The sequence below is a fragment of the Geotrypetes seraphini genome, chromosome 2, assembly GCF_902459505.1.
Source record: "Geotrypetes seraphini chromosome 2, aGeoSer1.1, whole genome shotgun sequence".
Classification (NCBI taxonomy): Eukaryota; Metazoa; Chordata; class Amphibia; order Gymnophiona; family Dermophiidae; genus Geotrypetes; species Geotrypetes seraphini.
In genome coordinates this window covers 251,842,691-251,865,596 of record NC_047085.1, presented here as the reverse complement: position 1 = coordinate 251,865,596, position 22,906 = coordinate 251,842,691, and the positions used below count along the sequence as shown (strand labels likewise).

Sequence of the window (22,906 nt, the reverse complement as noted above, 5' to 3'; positions counted from 1 at the left end):
ATCCTGCGGGGATGGAAGCACCTCTTTCAGGGTTCCTATGATATGTACCTGTGTCCTGGCAGCCTTCTCTTTCCTTCCTTCTAGGCAGCTACATGTGTTTCTTCAGAAGGCAGCGGTTCCAAAACGCTGCCCGCAGCTGACCCAGAAGCCTTCCCTCTGACATCAGAGGGAAAGCTTCCAGGTCAGCCATGGGCAGCGTGTTGGAACCGCTTCCTGTGGCTCTGTGAAGAAACACAAGGAAGGAAGGAGAAGGAGGCCGTCAAAACACAGCTAGGTAGCATGAACTTGAGACACAGAATGGAGGAAGGGAGCACATTGGGATATAGAAGGAATAGGGGAGACATGAACTTGGGACAAAGGAAGAAGGGAGGGAGGGGGCACAAACTTGGGGCACAGAATGGAGGGAGAGAGGGAGGGGCATGAATTTGTGACATAGGAGGGAGGGAAAGAGATGCTGAGGTGGGGGAAAGAATAAAAAGGGAGAATTGTTTGGCATAGGTGTCTGAGAGGGAAAGAGAGATGGTGCACATGGGGAAAAGAAGGAAGAGGAAAATTGTTGGGTATAGAGAGAGAGAATTATTGGACATGGTGGTAGGAGAGGAGTGAGGTAGAGATGCATGGGGAAGAGAGAGATGAGGGATAAATGTTGGATGTGGCAGTAGAGGGGGTGAGGAAGATGCACCCTGGATCTCTCTCTCTCTTTCTCTCTCATTGGAAACAGGAAGTTCCGTGACTTCATGTTTCTGGTGCTAGAGAGAGACTTCGGGCCCAACAAGCAGTAGCCTGCCTTCAGTGCTGCCACATCAAAGCAAGTCCCCATAGCCGCATGGGGCTCAGAGAGGGAGCTGTTGGAGTGCATGGTGAGTTATAAAGAGGCACCTGCAGAAAAAAGAGGGGAGAGATGGTTTCCAGGGTGAGGTGTGGAGAAGAAGAAAAAAAGGAGAGGAGATGAGGTACCCATGGAGAGGAGGGGAGATGATTATAAAAATAAAATCACTAGATTCCCCAGATTTTATTTTTAGAAGGGCTGTACATGATTAATCACGCAATTTAAAAATTTTAATCAATGTACAGCCCTAGTATAAATGAATTCAAATTTTATAATCCTTTAGTTATAATTTGATATTAATTTGGAACCTTATTTTAATTCAGGTATCCTCTTATGTCTTATGTTTTTTGACCTGGTGAACCACAACTTGAATGCAATTAATCCTGACTTCTATTGGTATCAAGGGCAGTGTTTTACAATAGTTCTTATGTCATATATTGTACAAAGTGAAATTTCAAGGCTCTGTATTTCTTCTGGAAGACACTATGTGGTGTCCCACAAGAATCCTCTGACCTCAACATTGTTTAACATACTTATAAGTTCACTAGATAACATGCATGTTCAATCAGGATATAAAGTTTTTTATATGCAAACATTACAATTTTACTTCCTGTATTACAGTCTGCAGAGGAAACATCATTTAGGATCAATGACTGTCTTAACCTACTGATCATTGGATTGGGGGACATTTATCTGAAGCTAAATAAAAATAAAACAAAGTTCCTCTTAATGGGATAATTTGATGGCATTTGGAATGATAACATAAATTAAGTAATTTTCATTTCAAATCTGAGTCGGGTAAAAATTTTCAGAGCTCTCTTAAATAGTACTTTGACCCTTGAGATGCAGATTAATGCATTGATTAAAATATCTTTATTAAGAAAATGCAAATAAATAAGTTTTATTTCGGTTCTTCAGCTTTTTGGATAGCAATGCAGTGTCTACTTTTGCTGCAACTAGACTATTGTATTGTCTATGTTGGTTGCCATAAATATCAAGAAACTGCAAACTATTCAAAATGCAGCAGCCCAATTGATTATTTTCTACACATAAAGATGACAAGAAAACACATAGTAACATAGTAGATGATGGCAGATAAGGACCCGAATGGTCCATCCAGTCTTCCCAACCTGATTCAATTTAAATTTTTTCTTCTTAGCTATTTCTGGGCAAGAATCCAAAGCTCTACCCGGTACTGTGCTTGGGTTCCAACTGCCGAAATCTCAGTTAAAACCTACTCCAGCCCATCTAAACCCTCCCAGCCATTGAAGCCTTCTCCAGCCCATCCTCCCCCAAATGGCCATATACAGATACAGACCGTGCAAGTCTGCCCAGTACTGGCCTTAGTTCAATATTTAATATAATTTTCTGATTCTAGATCCTCTGTGTTTATCCCACGCTTCTTTGAACTCAGTCACCGTTTTCCTCTCCACCACCTCTCTCAGGAGCGCATTCCAGGCATCCACCACCCTCTCCGTAAAGTGGAATTTCCTAACATTACTCTTGAATCTACCAGCCCTCAACCTCAAATTATGTCCCCTGGTTTTTACCATTTTCCTTTCTCTGGAAAAGATTTTGTTCTACGTTAATACCCTTCAAGTATTTGAATGTCTGAATCATATCTCCCCTGTCCCTCCTTTCCTCTAGGGCAGGGGTGTCCAATCTTTTGGTTTCTCTGGGCCGCATTGGCCGAAAAGAATGTTTCTGGGGTCGCAAAAATGCGCAAATGCCGCAGCAAGACAGAGGAGGGAGCCGGCAAGACAGTAAATACTCGGGGGCAGCAGAGGAAAACACTGCATCGCCCTCGACCGGGGCCGCACAAAATACTTCATGGGGCCGCATGTGGCCCTTGGGCCACAGGTTGGACACCCCTGCTCTAGGATATACATATTCAGGGCTTCCAGTCTCTCCTCATACGTTTTCTGGCGCAAGCCTCCTATCATTTTTGTTGCCCTCCTCTGGACCGCTTCAAGTCTTCTTACGTCCTTCGCCAGATACGGTCTCCAAAACTGAACACAATACTCCAAGTGGGGCCTCACCGATTACCTGTACAGGGGCATCAACACCTTCTTCCTTCTACTAGCTACGCCTCTTTTTATACAGCCCAGCATCCTTCTGGCAGCAGCTACCACCTTGTCACACTGTTTTTTCACCTTTAGATCTTTGGACACTATCACCCCAAGGTCCCTCTCCCCGTCCGTGCATATCAGTTTCTCAGCTCCCAGCATATATGGTTCCTTCCGATTATTAATCCCCAAATGCATTACTCTGCATTTCTTTGCATTGAATTTTAGTTGCCAGGCATTAGACCATTCCTCTAACTTTTGCAGATCCTTCTTCATATTTTCCACTCCCTCTTCGGTGTCTACTCTGTTACAAATCTTGGTATCATCTGTAAAAAGGCACATTTTTCCTTCTAACCCTTCAGCAATGTCACTCACAAACATATTGAACAGGATCGGCCCCAGCACCGAATCTCTTGTTGATGGATTTTTATCTGCCCATAGAATAGAGGCATGAATTTATTTAAAATTATGTGCAATTATATTCAATATAATATTTGGGAGGGTTTCACAATACATGTTGTACATGATCTGTATACCAAAGGGGAACTGGATCGGCACTTTATAAAAATTTTTTTTTTTTTTTGTATTTCCCTGATTCTAAGCTATTTTGATCTGAGAGTTTTCTCATCCAACTTTCCTTATCAAGCATCTATTTGACATTCATTACCATCTCATACTATAATGTTAAAACAAAACAAAAAAACCCCAAAAGACTAATTAGTCTTTCGAAAATCTTAGAAATCTTTCTTTAAGAAATATTTAGGGCTCCTTTTACAAAGGCGTGCTAGGGCCTTAATGCTTGGAATAGCGCACGCTAAAATGCCGCATGCGCTAGCCACTACTGCCTTCTTTTGAGCAGGCGGTAGATTTTTTGCTAGTGCGCACTAATCTGGTGTGTGCAGTAAAACCTGTATTGCACCTTCGTAAAAGGAGCCCTTAGAGACCAAGATGTTAGTCAAATGTTTTATTATGTATTTCCCAAGAATAACTTGGCTATTTTGGAAACCACATAAAACTTTATAGTATCTGTGAAATATCAGACCATTTGTAATGTAATGTATCTCCCCACTCCTTCTTGAAATTTAAAATATTGTAAACTATTTAAATTATATTATTGGCAGTATATTAAGTAAATGTGACATTTGAACTGAAAATATTACTTTGCTCAGCTTAATACCAAATGGATCCATGCCGTATTTTAGATGGTGGTTTCAGGGGTTTCTAGGAGAGGAGGACTAGATGAAGGTTTCTTTTATATCTAAATTATACAAGATCCTGAAAGTTATTGGTCCCCAATAAATTCAGTGTGGCAAAGGCTAGATTGGCAAGGAAAATAAGAATTAATGTTACACAATTTGACATTCTAGAACTAGGTCATAGTGCAGACCTCCTGGAATGTCAATTGAGTATTAAATCCTCTATAATAAAACCCTAAGTGCACATACAATGCTGTGATCCCTGCCACCGTGGCCGTGTTCCATTTGCGGTGCATGCAGCGGTTTCAGCAGCAGTTTGTCTCCTGATAGCTGGCGCCTAGAGCAACAGTAGGAGGGTGTCATGCGGGTGCTGCAAAATGTCCCATACTGGTAAAAATTCTGCTACTGCTGCACAGGGAAGTGGAGGGGGAGAGGGAAAGGGGCTGCTTTGGGAGGAGAGGTATGCTGGGGGGCAGACAGCAATCTTGCTTTGCTCTGGGTGGGGGAGACATCAGGGGGCCACAGGCAGGTATGGCGCAAGAGAGAGAGACAGGCAGGCAGGGGGCTAGGGAGAGACACAGACAGAAAGAATGACAAATAGACAGAGGGCCAGAGGTCAAAGAGAGAGAGACAAAGAAAAAAAAAACCCAGACAAACAGACAGCGGCCAAGGAGAGAGAAAGAAAGCAGACAGACAGGGGGCCAGGGAGACAGACATAAAGAAAGATAGACAGACAGTGGCCAAGGAGAGAGAGACACAGAAAGAAAGACAGACAGACACATCTATTCTAGCACCCGTTAATGTAACGGGCTTAAAGACTAGTAGAAGGTATATTATACAATAGCAGGTCTGTCTAGCTGGTAGAGTGTTAGAAAAGAGTTGTCTTAAATGGCTGGATGAACAGGGATCATTGGCACATCATTTTTCTGTTTATGCCTTAGAATCCAGGTGTTTTGGGAATCCATGATCTTGTTTGTATTTAATTTAGTGGGATAAAGAGTTGCCTTAGATCCAAAGGGATTGCTGCTTGATGAGGTACAGATCCTGGGGTCCTGGGGTTTGACTTGTCTAGGGTAAAATACATTCTGCAAAACTGAGTATAGCTTAAGGCTCCTACAATTTGATTGTGGAGACCATATTCCATCAGACCCCTGATGGGGAATGGGAGGGGGCTAAACTGACCGTTAAATGGAAAGAAAGCTCTCTATTAATATGAGGTCCCCAGGGGTTCAGAGTTTGATCTGCAATAGTTTTAATAGCATATACTAGTCTGGTGAGAGGTGGAGATGAGTGTCATGGGGTCCTTGTTGGGAAGGTTATGATACTGCCTTGGCTAATATTTCAACCTAGTTAAGTTTTGAGTCGGCTACTTTGATGTGCCTTTTTGTATAGATGTGCTTTGCTTAAGAAGAAAGCCTTTTTGAGTTAATTTATTTTTTTGTGATTTCTGTTTTACTAGAAACTGGCAGTTTAATGTTACACTGTCAATGATAGATGAAGCAACTCTGACAATTCTTAAAACTGCAAATTATTCTACCTTTACAGAAATGTCAGCAACTCTCATACATGTACTCAAAAAGGTTAGAAAGAAATAACAAAATAAAACCAATCTACTTAATGTAGAACTAAATGCATCATCTTATGATATGTAAAACTTGTACAATCCCACTTTATTCCAGGACTCGTGAGTTAATTCCGTCTACCCACCAGGACTTGTAGGAAACCTCATATTCCAGAGACTTAAGCTCCACCCCTCTCATCTCAGCACTGTCCCTTCAAGACCCAGTTTCTTTCCAACAAGCCAGGCTGTAGAAGCTTGTCTTTTCTGCTTGTGTTTAATTTTGTTTAAATTCAATCTTTTCGTTTGTGGTTTTTGCCCTCAGGCTGCGGAGGTTCCCTGGGGGAGACAGCTCTGACTGCAGGAGATCGCAGACCTTTAGAAAAGTCTGCTTCCCTGGGGTTGGCAGCCTATTGGTGCACCCTATGGACAGCCTGCACTTCAGATCGGGGCTCATAGATTGTTCCCTTGGGAGCTTGCTCACTCCAGGGTTGTCAGTAGGGGGTCGAGCACAGGCTGCGTGTCTAAGGGTGCCAGTGGTACCCGGCCATGAATGTCCAGCCAGTGGTACAGTTTGAAGATTTTAAGTCCAGCTTGCCAGCATCCTAAGATAGAGGATCTCCCTGTAAGCTATTTCAGCTCTCGCAGCAGTGTTTTTCCAGTCAGCATATGTCACAGTGAGTACAGGCTGACAGCCTGAATCAGCAATTTGGTGGGGTCTTAAAAAGGGGAGTTTGGGAGGTTTCCCTACATGTCCTACCCCCACCCCTAAAATCATCATTTTTAAGGGCTTCTGGTATTTTTCACAGGCTATTTTTATGCAAAATTGGCACCCACAGTGGCTATCTTGGATTTTTCCAATTTTGAATTAGTTATTTTTAGCACTTCCCAAGCTTCATTTTTGCAAGAAAACCACACACATGGACTCTCCAGGGCAGGATGTGGTGGATTCATGCCTTATGGGTGAATGGTTGTCAGGTGTGCAACCATGTTACATGTTCACTGCAACCCGCAAGGGGGGGGTGAACTTTGCCCAGACCGCAAAAGCCAATGTTTTCAAAGACTCCCCCGCAACCCGGAGGCCTCGCACCTCATCGAAAAGGCGTAAAGTACAGAGCAATGGTTCTAAGAAGAGTAGAAAGAGTAGTGGAGAAAGGGGACATCCCTGGCAGGTGCCCCGAAAAATGGGAAATGAAGTAAGCCGCTGTCTAGGCCTACCTCGAAATGGAGACTCCACACACTATATACTGGTTTCAATAGGTATACATTTATTAACAAATCAGTAACAGCTTACAAGAATAAATTATTCAGCATATAATGTAACAGATGTGATCCTCAGGCCTGAGGGTCCTCTGATGTCTGTTCTCCTTACTTCTGCTTATAGGCCTGGTTTTATACATTTCTTGGTGTTCAATACCACGTTAGCCTAAATCACATGGTACATCTTTATTGGTTATTTTTCTTATACGTCAATACATAAGTAGATTCATTTATTGGCTTATCTATTTGTGTCATCTTATACGTCTGTTCAGTTTGCCGTAAGGCCTAACCTTTTCCTGCAAATGCCCTTTTCCCTTTACCATATATGCAATTCCGAGTCCAAAATTCCTTCTCTGCTGTGGTAACACATGATATATCTTGCTAAATAATGTTCCTGAGTACTCTGTTTTTCTGACCATGAGCTGTGTTCCTCTTTGCATAATATCCGGCCAGGTGCCATGCATCGGAATTTAAGTCTTGTTTCTTACAAGTTTTTGCTTACCATAGCTAACTCAGAAACAGAATATTTCTCAATCACTATAGGCCAGCTGGCAAGTGGGTTATGAAATATCTTTCACAGTTAATATACTGATTTATTAGAGCAAGAGGGAGGGGAGGGGGTTTTTCTCTTGTGAGGTCTGGTTACTTCACCTTTATCCAAAGGACTTCTCCTGCTTCACCTGTATCACACCAGGACTTCTTCTTCGTCTCATCCTCTTTTCCCTCTCATCCCCTCTTCAAAGCCCCTTCAGGTGGCTTTGACATCCGGATATTCGGTCAGAAGGTAGATTGTGTCAGTGATCATACAGCACAGGCCTAGGGCCACGTACTTGAAATTGTATATGGTAAAAATGAAAAGGACAAGTGCCCACCCATACTATACTAACCCGGAACAGAGCAGCATAACATGTCACAATAAAATTATTAATACAATGTGATAATATGCGATCAATAATTAGGATAATATGCAACGGAAAAGTCAGGTAGGCATGACTACAGAGCTTATACTAGTGTGTTAGAAATATCAGAATAAAGTACTGATGCGGTGGCGACAGGTGGAGGCTCTTGAGAGGGGAAATCAGCTGTTGGTGTTTCATAGGAAGGTACATCAAAATCAGCCAAGTCAAGATTATCAAAAATGTTGTGGATGGGTCTGTATAGGGGTCTCTATTTCAACATTTGGGATAGTTCGAGCAACTAGGCATCTGCAGGGGTTCATAATTTAATCTGATACGTTTTAATATATTCTCCTTTTATGGCTTCATCCTGTTATGAGCATACTACATCCAAAAGGGATGGAGGGATAAATTAACAAGTTAGATTATTTCCATGCTCTTCCAAAATAGCTGGGATCAGTGCAGACTCGGCTGGGTCCAGACGCCAGGGGTGAAAGTCCAGGTAACCACATCAAATCTAACGTCATCATCCTTCAGCTGGGCTCATTACTTCTTCTTCACTGCACTTCTCCTCAGCTTAGCAGCAAGAAAGGGGATGGAAAGAATCTAACTGGAAGGGAAAATAACTAGGGAGCTATTGTGGGAGTCAAAACAGGATGAAAATGCATAAAGTCACAATCAAGAAAAACACACAAATCTTGCAATAGGGCTGTTAGAAATAATTATCAACACATGAAAAAATATATATACTAATACTGCATGAGTCCATAAAAGAGTTAAAGTGCAAATTAATAAGTCCATAATTAAAGCTGTAGAAGTTCAAGATCATAAAGGTCATCCTGTCTTTGGTAGCAACAGTCAGGAAGTCTTTGCTGGTAAGTCTAGGCGCTTTCTCTGGTAGCACGATCCTTCCTTTGGAGCTCATCCGTCATCAGGGTTTCATACGGCTGAAAATTTTTCATCGATGATATTTCAAATAGCATTAGTCCATAATTATGTAAATAAGTCATTAATTAATTAAAAGGGTGTAAACACGGATTCTCATGTAGCATACAGCTTCCTCTGATATGGCAATTGTCTTTGTGAAGTGATACACAATTAATAAGGCAGAAATATCTGTACTGTATATATCATCTAACTTGTTTCCAACAATACCTGAGCAATATTACTAACAGGATAGGTACAGCGTTAAAAGATGACATACAAAAGAAAACAAACTTATCTGCTTTAATTCAAATAGACTAAGGTCTAATATATGTAATGGCTGAATTATATTTGTCAGTCTAAGGGAGTTATAGTTACAATGGCATATGATGTTCAAAGGACAGGAGTAATATGCTAAACATAAATATGAATTAGCAAAGAGTCAAACCCAAGCAAAAGGATGGCTAAGCTATAGCCTTAGACATATTAACACATAGGTTATATTGAAACATACTAAAATAAAGAGGATAAACCCTAAAAATTAAAATAAAATAGGATTTATGGGAGAAATGTCCTTCCCATGGGATTCTATCGAATCATGGGTTCAATTTTGTTTGACTCACTAATATTGACTTTCACTAATATTCAATCAGCAAAAAGACCTAAACTACAATATTTTTGAATTCCAATCAATAGGACTGGACATTTCCTTCAGCAACTTATTAGAAAAGTTCTTAAGCAACAGTTAGAACCATTTTTTTTTTTAAATAAAGCCAAACGCTGATTGTATTGTATTAAACCAGAAAGTATTCCTGCGTGTATCAGAGAATATATAAGAAAAAGAGGAAGTAACATTTCTTTTACAAGTTCCAAGAAAAGGCAGAGAGAGAAAGACTGCTAGAAGTTTTTTCAAAACTGTTATGATAAGTAAAGGAACAATAGTTTTTCCTTTTATATTGCTAATTATATTGAGTACTCATAAATGGAAATCTAGCAAAGTCATAGTTGTTTAGCTCATAATATATTTCATTAAGGAAAAAAAACCAAACAGAACAATACACATTGCTTAAAGCTAGACAAATAATTTCTCTAACAAGAAGTGAACAACCTTTAATGGGTTAACATTATAGAATATGTTTCTTTGTTGGAACACTCAAAAACTTGGCTTGGGGCTTAAGAAATAAAAAGCAGAAGTTATTCTCACTTCGGTATGTTAGCACAACATTAATTAATATTACCATTTGGGATAGGAGTGGATCATAAGAACCCTATGCAATATGTTCCAATTATTGTAGAGACATGAATAATGAAAAAAACAAAAAGAAAATAGCTGCTGATAATTTCAAGTTAAAGAAATAGAGCACTACATTTCCCAGTGTCCCTAAATACAGACACATCAACCAGGAAGTAACTATGTATGTTTATGTAACAGAAAAAGAAGAAGCATAACTCATTTCTTAAACTTTGATCACAGACAAAGAATAAGGTTTGAAATCGTTGTGGTGAGTAGTGAAAAAAATAAATCTTCTTTCTTTATATTGGTAATTATAGTGAGCGCTCATAAATGGAAATCCACTCGTATTTCCAAAAACACTGAAGTTGACATATGACATAATACAACAAATAATAACTCATGTACTGGAAAACGGACCGACATTAATTGCTAGCAAGTATTAAGGTAGCGCCCCTCTTGTATAATTTTTTATTTATTTATTTATTTATTTTTATTTTTTAGAGTACTCAATAAAAATCATTAGGTGTTCTCTTAAAGTGCACTGTTTTTCCCCTAACTCTAGAAAACAAATAATCGTTAGTAATGGGAAAAAGCGAGGTGATGGGAAACGCCCATATTAAAAATCCTAGAAAGACAAAGGGTGCGTTTATTTTTACATTGCCAGTTATCATACTTAATGCTTGTCAGTTATTTGGTTAGACATAATCACTTGTCATGTATACTTCCTATCTACGTACACTATCTTTCTATGAACTTCAATAATCTGCTTATATATTCACTTCATTGCCAATCTAACATAACACTTTCTATTGACTTCCGGTATTTGTCTCTTATCCCTTCTTTCCAATACTCTTTGTCTTTATATATAAAAACAATAGTGATCCTAATCTTTTCTGTAATTTTGTTCTTCTCTTTCTCAAAAACAATCCTTTATAATCCAGCAAACTTATATGAAATAAATAATTGTTTTAATGAAAGCTTATGGTAACATTGAAACACAGTTAAAATATATACTTCTCCTTTCAGTCTCATTCAATCTCATCCCCCTCACCCCCCCCAGGTTTTTTTTTTTTCTCTGGTTCGCGACCACAAAAGAACAGGAAACAAGAACCACGAGAGCAACGCTTTCGCTTTCCCATAAAGTGCCATATATTACACAGGCCAGTACACAAGCGACAGCTAAAATGTAAAGCATAAACGGAAGAACAAAGGAAGCCATCAGACAGCATGACAAACTGAAAATATTACAGTAAAACGCAGACTCAGAGCTGTACTAAGGCTAGAAGACCTTCTCTTGTCATTAGCGCAAAAAAAAAAAAAAACAAACAAACCATAAAAACAGAACTAATAAGCCAAAACCCATACAAAATAGTGACCATACATGATAATACCACTTACACTAATAAAATCCAGGAAGACAACATATCAAGCGTAAATAAAGAAAGCTTGGCAAGGTAAGATGGTATGTCAGGGAAAGCAACGTCATAAGCAAGCAGTATGGTGACATCATAAGGGGCAAGGTAACACAAAGCACAATGCAGAGAAGAGGTATACTTTCAGCTCAACAATGGTAGGAAATATGGGGGCAGAAGGAGGAACAGGATTGTCTAAGCAACGGCTTAACAGAAGATCGGTGAAAAAACAACGGCAGATGGAATCAAGAGGGAACAGGCAAGAGAAAGAAAAACTAGGGCTAGAGGCACAAGACAAATAATCATGGCTAGCACTGGCAGCCAGAGAAGAATAAAACAGGGGGATTCCTAATGTCAGCAAGAGTAGCGGGAGAAATCAGACATAATGGGCATGCCTGTTCAAGATGTGGTTTTCCCTGACTCTAGGAAACAAAATAGTCATTAGTAAAAAGAAAGAAACGTAGGTGGCAATATTAAAATCCTGGACCTATAAAGACAAAAGGGTTTTTTTTTTTTGTTTTTTTTTCCTTGCATTGTCACCTTGTCTGTTAATTGGACATATATTTATTTCTTGTGCAAATACAGTTTCTGCTTTCTTCGTGCATTATCTTTCGCTGATCTCCAGTAATCTGTTTATAGTGTATGCGAAATCCGTCTGTGATCAAAAAACAAAAATAATGTCACCTTTATTCACCCCCCCTCTTCACAGCTGTTGAAATGGAGCTCAACAGTTGTGAAATAACCTAAGAGATAGCAAATGGTGTGGTTAGTTTGGCAAGCCCCCACAGTCCACCTCTCTGGGCAGCCCACCCATCTGGGTGGTCAATAATATACAAATCTACAGGGAGAGATTGTGATGGTAACAGGAACGGAGGAGCTTGTTTGTAGGTCAGACTAATAATGTATGTGTAAGAGGGGTTTATAGCCATGGGGCGCTTCCCCTCTGGATTCCCTTTAGAGGCTTATTAGACTACAGGAATAGATAAAAATTAGGATGTGGAGCAGATCACCAGTGAGACGCTGACACAGGAAGTTAGTGTATGAGTCAGTATCTGGTTGTGATCACAGACGAACAACGATGTGTGTCCCTGAACCCTTGTAGGTCATGTGCAATGACCCGGGGAAAAGATACCAGGACTCTCATGGAGAAGAGAGGCTGAGAAAGATAGATTTGAAGACATATATTTCATGGGCGTTCAGTAGAGATTACTGGCATAAAGACCGCCCTCAAAAATATGCCTGAACACCAAGTATGCACCAGCCGGTACCAGGAGGAAAATTTAGGAAGAACGAGATAAAAGAAGTCAGGCATCAGTTCCCCAACACTTATGATAATGAGGGTTCACAAAGATGCATGCTGACAGAAAATGGATATATATATAGATAACAGTAATAGGTCAGATTTAGAGATTATTTACCAAAGAGATATATATAGGTGACTGATTTCACATGGCACCAACGATGCGGATGCAGAGAAACATCAAAATGTAAGACAGTGGATTCATAGAAGCATCAAAATACAATATCACTATACAATGTAATATTACAAAATGGTTAACCTGTGGACAGAAAAATGGAAGGCCAGGCGTTATCCGAGCAGAGGAAAGAATTCAACCAGCAATTGAATCAGTGTCTGTACCAAGGAAAGAGTTTGGAGAAGAAGTAAACATAAGATTTACACAGAGATAAAGTAATAACGGCCGTAAATATTGCTCCACTATATATGCTATCCTGGCTTCTTTTCTCACCAGTCTTTATGCTATGCTGGCTATTCTAGCACCAGTCCTTATACTACGCTGGCTACTCTAGCACCAGTCCTTATACTACGCTGGCTACTCTAGCGCCAGTCCTTATACTATGCTGGCTACTCTAGCACCAGTCCTTATGCTATGCTGGCTACTCTAGCACCAGTCCTTATGCTATGCTGGCTACTCTAGCACCAGTCCTTATGCTATGCTGGCTACTCTAACACCAGTCCCTTATGCTACGCTGGCTACTCTAGCGCCAGTCCTTATACTACGCTGGCTACTCTAGCGCCAGTCCTTATACTACGCTGGCTACTCTAGCGCCAGTCCTTATACTACGCTATGCTGCGTTACCCCCTAGTTCCTGTTTTCAATAACTGCAGTGTGAAGGACCAATAGGACAATTGAGGATGGGAACCCGGTCCCGGGCAAGGCAATGCAGAAAAACCGCTCCAGGGTCCGGGACCATCCAAATTTGACACCAGTGAGTCCTACGTAAAAAAACAAAAAGAAAAAAAAAGATTAGTGCTGAAAAAGAAAATAGTGTATAAGGCAGAACATATTCAATTGCTGGTGTAAAAAGGAAATGAAGGAGAAGTGCAGCATAAAAAAAAGGGGAACAAGATAAAGAAGGCAACACAGCAACTCTGTAAAATAAGGAAGTTCAGTTGAAAACAATGCATAAGTACAGAAATAAAACCCAGAATCAAACTTTTGGCCAAAAGTAATGGAGAGGCAATCTGACAACAGATTTTTTGCCTGCAATCCAGTGAGGTCGTTTAAGGCTCGTGTCCTACACAGTCGTGGGTCACCATTGAAGTAAGCCGCTGTCTAGGCCTACCTCGAAATGGAGACTCCACACACTATATACTGGTTTCAATAGGTATACATTTATTAACAAATCAGTAACAGCTTACAAGAATAAATTATTCAGCATATAATGTAACAGATATGATCCTCAGGCCTGAGGGTCCTCTGATGTCTGTTCTCCTTACTTCTGCTTATAGGCCTGGTTTTATACATTTCTTGGTGTTCAATACCACGTTAGCCTAAATCACATGGTACATCTTTATTGGTTATTTTTCTTATACGTCAATACATAAGTAGATTCATTTATTGGCTTATTTATTTGTGTCATCTTATACGTCTGTTCAGTTTGCCGTAAGGCCTAACCTTTTCCTGCAAATGCCCTTTTCCCTTTACCATATATGCAATTCCGAGTCCAAAATTCCTTCTCTGCTGTGGTAACACATGATTTATCTTGCTAAATAATGTTCCTGAGTACTCTGTTTTTCTGACCATGAGCTGTGTTCCTCTTTGCATAATATCCGGCCAGGTGCCATGCATCGGAATTTAAGTCTTGTTTCTTACAAGTTTTTGCTTACCATAGCTAACTCAGAAACAGAATATTTCTCAATCACTATAGGCCAGCTGGCAAGTGGGTTATGAAATATCTTTCACAGTTAATATACTGAATTAGAGCAAGAGGGAGGGGAGGGGGTTTTTCTCTTGTGAGGTCTGGTTACTTCACCTTTATCCAAAGGACTTCTCCTGCTTCACCTGTATCACACCAGGACTTCTTCTTCGTCTCATCCTCTTTTCCCTCTCAGAAATGAATCCGTACAAGTGCCATTGACCAACAAGGATGCCCGTGGATTAGAATATAAAGAACGCACCGCTTGAAGATAAAGCCTTCCCAGCCCCACATACTCAAGCGTATGAAACAAAAAGGGCCAATTAACACTATCAAAAGCTTTAGAGGCATCCAGACTAACAAATAACGTGGCGATTTCAAGATCTTGACAATGTGCCAACGCGAAGAAGACCTTACGTACATTTCTGACCGATTGCTGACCCCGGACAAAGACCACTTGGTCCTCAATGATAATAGATGGGAGATGTGGAGCAAGACGATTAGCCAACATACAGGAAAACAGTTTTAAATCAACATTAAGTAAAGAAATCGGGCGATAAGAACCCGGGTCATCAGCCACTTTGCTTGGCTTCAACAATATGACGAGAGCCTCATTAGCATAATGAGGAAAGGAACCCCTAGTTATAGCCGTATTATAGTAGTTGAGCAAGGGACCACAGAGATGGGGGGAAAGAATACGGTAAAACTCACCCGAAAAGCCATCAGGGCCAGGGTCCTTACCCGTACGGAGAGACTTGATGGCCGTCTGCAATTCCAGCACATTTTTTGTTTATAACAATTGAAACCACATGATGTACGGGGCAGAGCTTATTCAGGTTTAAAACCTAGTGCTGGTCATTTATGAGTCTCTGTCTGGGGCCCTTAAAAAAGCCATTCGATAATACCCAGGCCCGTACTGAGGTGTCTCTTATTTACTTATTTATTAATTTATTTATTAATTCATCAATTTATTTTGGTCTGTGAATATTCTATGAGAATCTAATATTAGGCACTGTCAATGCTTTTTTGTTTAGTGATTTCCTGTATGACATGTTGAAGGTTTTCTCTAAGCTATACGCCTATTCCATCTCTGCTCGCAGGATGCTGTGGATTCATCAGTAGTCTTCTAAGGTACCTTGAGCCGGTTGCCCTTCAAAGGTCAACTTTTGTTTGGCCAGGGGTTGGATGACCTTATTGCCAGTGTGCTGGATCACAGACTTAAGTCTTTGCCTGTGAATAGGTCCCGCCCCTCCAGGGGTTTGGGGATCTCTAATTTTTGTCCCTTCAGGTGTTCTTGTCTGTACTCAGGACCTCTAGCTGGCCAGTGACCTCTTCATCTGCCAGACTGTGGTTTGGTGGTCCTCGATGCCAGCCACCCATGGGGAGTCATCCGGTGGGGCCTGTAAAGAAACAATTCTGATGCCAGGCCATTACCTCCCGTTCCACACAAAAGGAGTCGGTTATCGGTCTTTCTGGCCAAGTAGCAGGCCATTACTTCCGACCATTGGATCTTGGAGGTCCTCAAGGATGGCTACAAACTAGAGTTTTTCTATCCTCTGACCGAGTATTTCCTAGATTACCCGATGGGCCAGCCCAAGAAGGTGGCTCAGGTACAGGCCACATTCTGCAGATTACTGGATATTGCAGCTAAAGAACCCGTTCCAGAACAAGACTTGGGTTCTGGGAGATACTCAATATATTTCATCGTTCCAGAGACTTTGAAGATTGGAGACCAATTTTTTACCTCAAAGCGGTCTATATGGCGTTGTGAGTGCCTTGCTTCCCTTGATGATCGCCTTGGTGGCTCCAGAGGAGTTTCTAGCCTCCCTGGATCTGATGGAGGCATATCTTCACATTCCCATTTTTCTGGACTACCGGAAGTATTTGAGATTCCATGTCGTGGAGCAGCATTTCCAGTTTACAGCACTATTCTTTGGGTTGACAACAACGGTTGACAAAGTGATGGTGATAGTGACAGCCCATCTTCGCACTCTGAGTTTCTTGGTTCACCCATATCTGGACGACTGGTTGATCAGAGCTTCCTTGAAGTCCAAAGGGCTTCAAGCTGTGCATCAGGTTGTGCAGTTGCTGCAGCGCCTGAGCTAGGTGATAAACTCCAGGAAGAGTCATTTCGAGCCGACTCATGATGTGAAGTACCTGGGAGTTCGCATTCACTTGGGCCAGAACAAAGTGTTCCTGTCTGTGCCCCATCAGGAGAAGCCACTCCGGTCCCAACAGCATGGCAGTACCTCCAGATTCTGGGGACCATGGTGGTGACAATTGATGTCTATTGGGCCAGAGCCCTTTAGCTACTGCCAGATGCTTTCATTTCATTCTGGAGTCTGCAGCGGAACTGCCCTGCCCTGGACGGCAGTGTCACAGAACAGTCTTGCCTGGTGGCTGCGACCTCTCTCGCTGTCCAGGGGCTTCCCCTCCGGATTTCGGAGTGGGTGATTCTGACAACAGATGCGAGTCTCAAAGGCTGAGGGGCGGTGTGTATGACCGTCCCTGTTCAAGGCTGATGGGCACCCTCAAAGCACAAATGATCAATCAATTGCCTGAAAATTTGGACTATTTGATTGGCTCTCCTCCACTTCAAAGGTCATCTCCATCATCAAGCCGTCCAAGTCTTCTCGAACAATGCCAAAATGATGGCTTACGTCAACCAGCAGGAGGACACCAGGAGTGTCTCCCTGAGCATGGAGACTCAGCTTCTCTTCCTGTAGGCAGAGAGAAACCTAGTGGTGCTGTCAGCAGTGCATGTGGCCAGAGTGGACAACGATCAGGTGGATTTTCTCAGTTGTTAGACTCTGGACCCCAGAGAGTGGTCCCTATCTCAAAGGATGTTCGATTACATAGTGCAACCTCTGCATGTTAATCACCATTTTCCTGGCTCCCCCTCTCCCTGTTTTTTCTTGGGCTAATCTGAAAAACTAATTTATGTAGCTGATGGCTTACCTGGAGAGTGCCTGCATTCTCCCCTTGCTAGCTGCAGAGAAAGCCAAGTTGCTTACCTGTAATGGGGGTTCACAATAGACATAGGGGAAATGCAGCTACACTCACCCACCTACCTTCCCCTCAGAAGAACAAGACAATATTTTCCTTAGCTATGATGTAAACTGATGAGTCTTGCTGGACTGAGGCAATATGGAACTTCCTGTGTACACTTAGAGATGAGGTCACCTGGAGTGTGGCTGCATTCCTCTGCTGTCTACGGAGAACCCCTGTTACAGGTAAGTAACTTGGCTTTCTCAGGGAGCACAATGGCATTCCTTTGATCTGGTCCAATCTAGGTATGCCTGCATTTCTGCTTGAACTAGTTATTACTGTACTTAACACCTGTCCAAATCAGACTTCCTCTCAGTGCTGCAATGATATAGATTACTGCCAATCCTTTTTTCTGTAGTCCTAATAAGAACTTTTGCATTCATGTGGTGCTGGAGCTGCTTAGCTCCGATTAGCTCATCCAAATATAAAATGGTGTTATAAAAAAGGTTTCCCTTGGGCACTCTGCTTCCAGTATGCAGTAAACAAACAGAAGTTCTAGAATGTATGCCAGGAAAACAAAGCGTATTTCTTTTACCATAATCTCCCCTCCCTTTCCCCCTAGTCAATTTGTATTTTAGGAGACATGCCTCGAGGAGTCTTTGCAGAGCAATATAATGTCTGAGTTGCTGTGCTCAATTGCTTATGACCATCTCTGAATAAATACTAAATAAAGCTGTTGTGGCACTTGCCAGTTTTTCCCCAATGCAGATGCCTTCCAGAAAGCACTGAGGGAAGAAGAGAAGAGACGGAAGAAGGAGGAAAAAAGAAAGGAAATACGGAAGGGACCTCGCATTACACGGTCGCGGTCGGAGCTATAAAACTGGACAGGCCTTGTTGGACATAACAGCATGGTTGGGAGGGGAGCAGGTCAGGAGGAAGTATCTCCTGGAGCCAGAGACAATAATGGAAGAGGAGTGAAAAGAGAGAATGTACTCATATCCATGGTGAGGCAGAGGAAGGTGTTTCATTTGCTAGGAATATCATGGAAATTTAATAATTATTTAGATAAAGGTAAAAATCATTTTTTATTGCTGTTCATTTCTTTTGGATTAAAATGTTTTGAACCTAGAAAAAAATAAAACTACTTCAAAGATAAGTATTATCTATTGGACCGACATAAAAGTGATTTCTGAAGTATGCTCCTAAAGTGAGTGTGTAAGCATATGGGAATAATTTTATTAGAGATTTAAGTGTATAGAACACTGTTTTACACACTTGAATAGGCACTTACAAAATTCCATGAAGATACACAAGTATAAAAATACATGCTCCAAAAACAGCACTTTCCTGTGATAAATGTTTTGGCATTCCTGGGATGAAGAATGAGAATTGTAGGGGTGAGACTGGTACTTAGGCACAGACAATTGTAAAAGATAGCACCCACATTTGTATGATCTACACACAGGCATTCCCAGAAGTATATTTTGGGAGTTGCTGAGGTAGGGTTGTGGTATATTTACTTTTTGAAACAAGCACATACATGCATAAAGAACACATTTATATTTACACTTTTCTCAGAGCGGTATAAATGTGTGCATCTGAACTACAGAGGCCGGATCTGGGCGCCTATTTCATGAAAGCACCTGGGTACCTATCTTGTTTTTATACAATAGTCATAGAGGTGCTTAAAAAATGTATGTTTGGCTTTCTGTCACGAAATTATACCCCCTTTTGCGAACATAATTATCACATCCCATAGCAAGTTTGCAGTTCCACAGCTAATTTTCCAAGGGAAACATCATGTAGTGTTTTCCTTTGAAATTTTTACTATAACTAGTATCCCAGGAAAGAGGACATGCAAGAATTTAAAAATGAAATACCCACTTAAATTTTAGAAGGCCCACCCTAACCTGCCTGCAACATCACATCTCCCCCACCCCAACTTTCAAAGGGTTTTTCACATTTAAATATCTACTGTATTTGCCCATGGAAATCTCTTAGAAGGTTGTTCTCTAATCTAATCTAAACCTTAAGTTTATATGGGGTTAGCCAGTGGAAGAAATCCCATCCTCCGAAGTATCATTCTTTTTTCTTAACCTATAAACTTAATGCATTCAAAATATGTCCAAAATGTATATTTTATATATGTTAAATGAGAACTACAGAATTCCAGGCTGCAAAATTATACTAGGCTGACTCCTACCTTCTAGTGTCAGCAGTCTGGATGCTAACATAATGTTTTCCTCCCCATTGAAATTGACAAGGCCTGGATGGGGTTATGGATTGCCTACCAAATGTGATTGACTAAGTAGTTAACATCTGGTTCCTGCATTTCCCAGTTTCCAACATCTGGAGTTTCTAATATGGCTTTTCAGATAGTAAGACTACGATGTCTAGAATGCCCTAAGATCGAATTGAACCTGCCTGTCTTTTGTGACTGTAGTATACTGTTGATCCGAAAGGAATTACAGAAGCACAAATTCATTTCTTTGGTGACTTGACTTCTACTTTTATGTGTTTAGAAAAAGAAAACGACAGGAACTGTTGGACAATACTGCAGTCTTACTGCTTCCATTGCCAGGGACTGTACTTAAGTTTGCCAGGGTTTTTTGTTTTGTTTTTGTTTTTTTTTGATGATGATGATGATAAACAATTGACATTTTTTTAAAAAATATTATTAAAGCTGAATAATTGCCCTGCTTTCTGTAAATATTTGTTCATGTTGCTTGTGAATCCAAAAATCACTGGACAAGTAGCAAGATCAGCTCCCACCACCCTCAACCCCTTTTTGAGGGCATGATTTACCCAAGGGCAGAGCCAGCTTAACCATTGGACCAGGTGAAGCTCTGGCCCAGAGCGCCGTCAATTTAAGGGTCCCAAAATACCCAGCTTCTGACCTTATCTGGTTTACATGTTAGACTTTTCCTCCCCATTTCCTCGGTCTGATCCCTCTCTTCCCCCTCCCTACAGGTCTGGCACTATTTTCTCACTGTCCTGTAAAGATTATATTGTTTATCAGTAGTAGTGACAGCAGCAAAATGACAGGCTGCCTTAGGCTAGCTACTGAGTCTTCCCTCTACCACATCCTTACTCCTCTAATGCAATTTTCTATAGACAGGACATGGCAGAGGGAAGACTCAAGAATTGGCTGAAGGCAGCCTCTTCTGCTGCTGCCAGCAACTTATGTAAACTTTATAGGACTTTGAGAGAGGTGAGGGAGCAGTACTGGGTCCATGAGGAGAGGGGTGGAAGAGATGCTGGCCCTGTTGGGATAGGGGTGCCAGAAGCAAAACAATGTGACGGGGCTATTCCACCAAAGCAAGTTGGCTCAGGGCACCATTATCTCTTGAGCCAGCCCTGCTCAAGGGCTTGGAGTATGCCTCACAGGTTGCTCCTGAGGGTGGTTTCATACATTTGGGTGGCATTTCTGTAACTGGGCATCTCCAAATATAGGTGCCTCAAAGGTGGGCCATAGGAGCATGTTCTACAACAGAGTCTAACAGCAGGAGCTGGTATTGGCAAATGAGTGGGAGTTTAGCCTGTGTTCTAGCCATGTACGTATACACCTTCCCCCCGCCCCCCTTGCCAAATACCCTTTAAGCAAGATAGTTTGTGTTTAAGAATAGCGCAGAGGCAGCATACTGGTATATACTCATGTAAGATGTGCATATATGCTAGTATTCTAAACATTTACCCACACAATGGGTGTGAAATATTGGCCCTTAGTTTATGGAGTTGCCCTTTTTAAGTACTCTGCAAGGTTGGCAGCGCAACACTGTGGTTTTGCTTTGAGTGGTGGGCTTTGGTGGTTTGGGTTTTATTCTTTTGAAAATAAACATTTCCCAGTCTTACAAGGATCAGTGGATGAATGATAACTGAAGTATGATGGCACTTTTTTAAAAGCAGAGGATTTTGTCTGGTTTTTTTCCCCCTTGTCTGTTAGTGAATTAATTGTTATTTTTTGGTGGTTTTTTTTATAATATTGATTGTTGTGCTTCTACGGTACACTGTATGGGTGTGCATCAACTGCTAGGTAGCTTTGAGCTGCACGGGAGTCCTTTGCTGTCATTCCTGCTGGTAGAGAGAGGTGTGTTGATCTCATCCTTTCAATGACAAGGTACATATAGATTACAAAAGATGCCAGTGGTGGTCTCTGCTCAGCTCAAAGCTGCTTAGAAGGAATGCTTTTGTGCTCTTTTTGTTGATGGGGGTTGGAACAATTTCATTGTCGCTTAGGACACCTTTGGAAACTTCCCAAAATGATGCAGGATTTCAAGACATTTTGTTTTTAAGTAATGAAGTTGTGTGTTCTGCTATGAAAGATTTATTTAAGAAAATATGAAAACAGGAGTGCATTAGCTTGTGTTGTATGATCTTGGATGTACAGCTGCCTTTAAAATGATTACTCTGTAGAAGGCAAAACATGATATCTATTTTAACCAGAGGAAAGAAGTTCCTTTTTAATTGACCCAGAGCTATGTTTCTCAACTCGGTCCTGGAATATCCTCCTTGCCAGCCAGGTTTTCAGAATATCTACAATGAATATGCATGAAATAAATTTGCATATAATGGAGGCAGAGTATGCTAATCAAGTTTATGCATATCCATTGTGGATATCCTGAAAACCTGGCTGGCAAGGAGGGTACTCCAGGACCGAGTTGAGAAACATTGCCCTAGAGCAGGGGTCTCAAAGTCCCTCCTTGAGGGCCGCAATCCAGTTGGGTTTTCAGGATTTCCCCAATGAATATGCATGAGATCTATGTGCATGCACTGCTTTCAATGCATATTCATTGGGGAAATCCTGAAAACCCAACTGGATTGCGGCCCTCAAGTAGGGACTTTGAGATCCCTGCCCTAGAGCATGATAAAGGAATGTTTCATTCTGATTTAAATAGCGTATCGACAAAGAAAAGGGTTTGTTTTTTTCAAATAAGTATCTCATGCTTTTTGATTTGTTTCTACGTGTTTGAAGTTCTACTTCCTAATTGCCCTAACTACCTCGGTTCTCAATCCAGTCCTCAGGACACTTCTAGCCAGTCAGGTTTTCATGATCCCCTCAATAAATATGCATGAGAGAGATTTTGTTTGCAAATCTATCATGCATATTCATTATAAGTATGCATTAAAACCCCTGCTCTAATGTATTTGGGCTTCCACTAGTCAACCGGCTCAGTTGGCAGCCTGCTGAAGGATGTGTGGCAGCAAAATCCAGTTTTGTTGCACTCCAAAGCAGAAGTTTAATTCAATATGCTTTTTTAAATTTCTAAATGGTATATTATTCTGAATATGCTTTGAATATCATCTTCAGCGGAAGTTTAGATTACTGTGCCGAAAGAAGTCCATCTGGCTACCACGCTCCTCTGTGTTTTCTGCATTAGAACATT

The 22,906-nt window shown here is 41.1% G+C and overlaps 1 protein-coding gene across 5 annotated transcripts in view; it reads left to right on the top strand.

Moving 5' to 3' along the window:
* Window positions 1-20,147, top strand: part of CCDC134 (coiled-coil domain containing 134) — a 90,819-nt gene extending 70,672 nt beyond the window's left edge. For 4 of the 5 annotated variants that reach the window (XM_033929359.1, XM_033929360.1, XM_033929357.1 and 1 more), the window contains one exon: window positions 18,275-20,146. In XM_033929359.1, the coding sequence (XP_033785250.1) occupies window positions 18,275-18,400 (126 nt within the window). In that variant the 3' untranslated portion in view covers window positions 18,401-20,146. Of the gene's footprint in view, window positions 1-18,274 lie in introns of all 5 variants that reach the window. The other variant, XM_033929356.1, reaches the window with a different exon arrangement.
* Window positions 20,148-22,906: the final 2,759 nt, after the last annotated feature.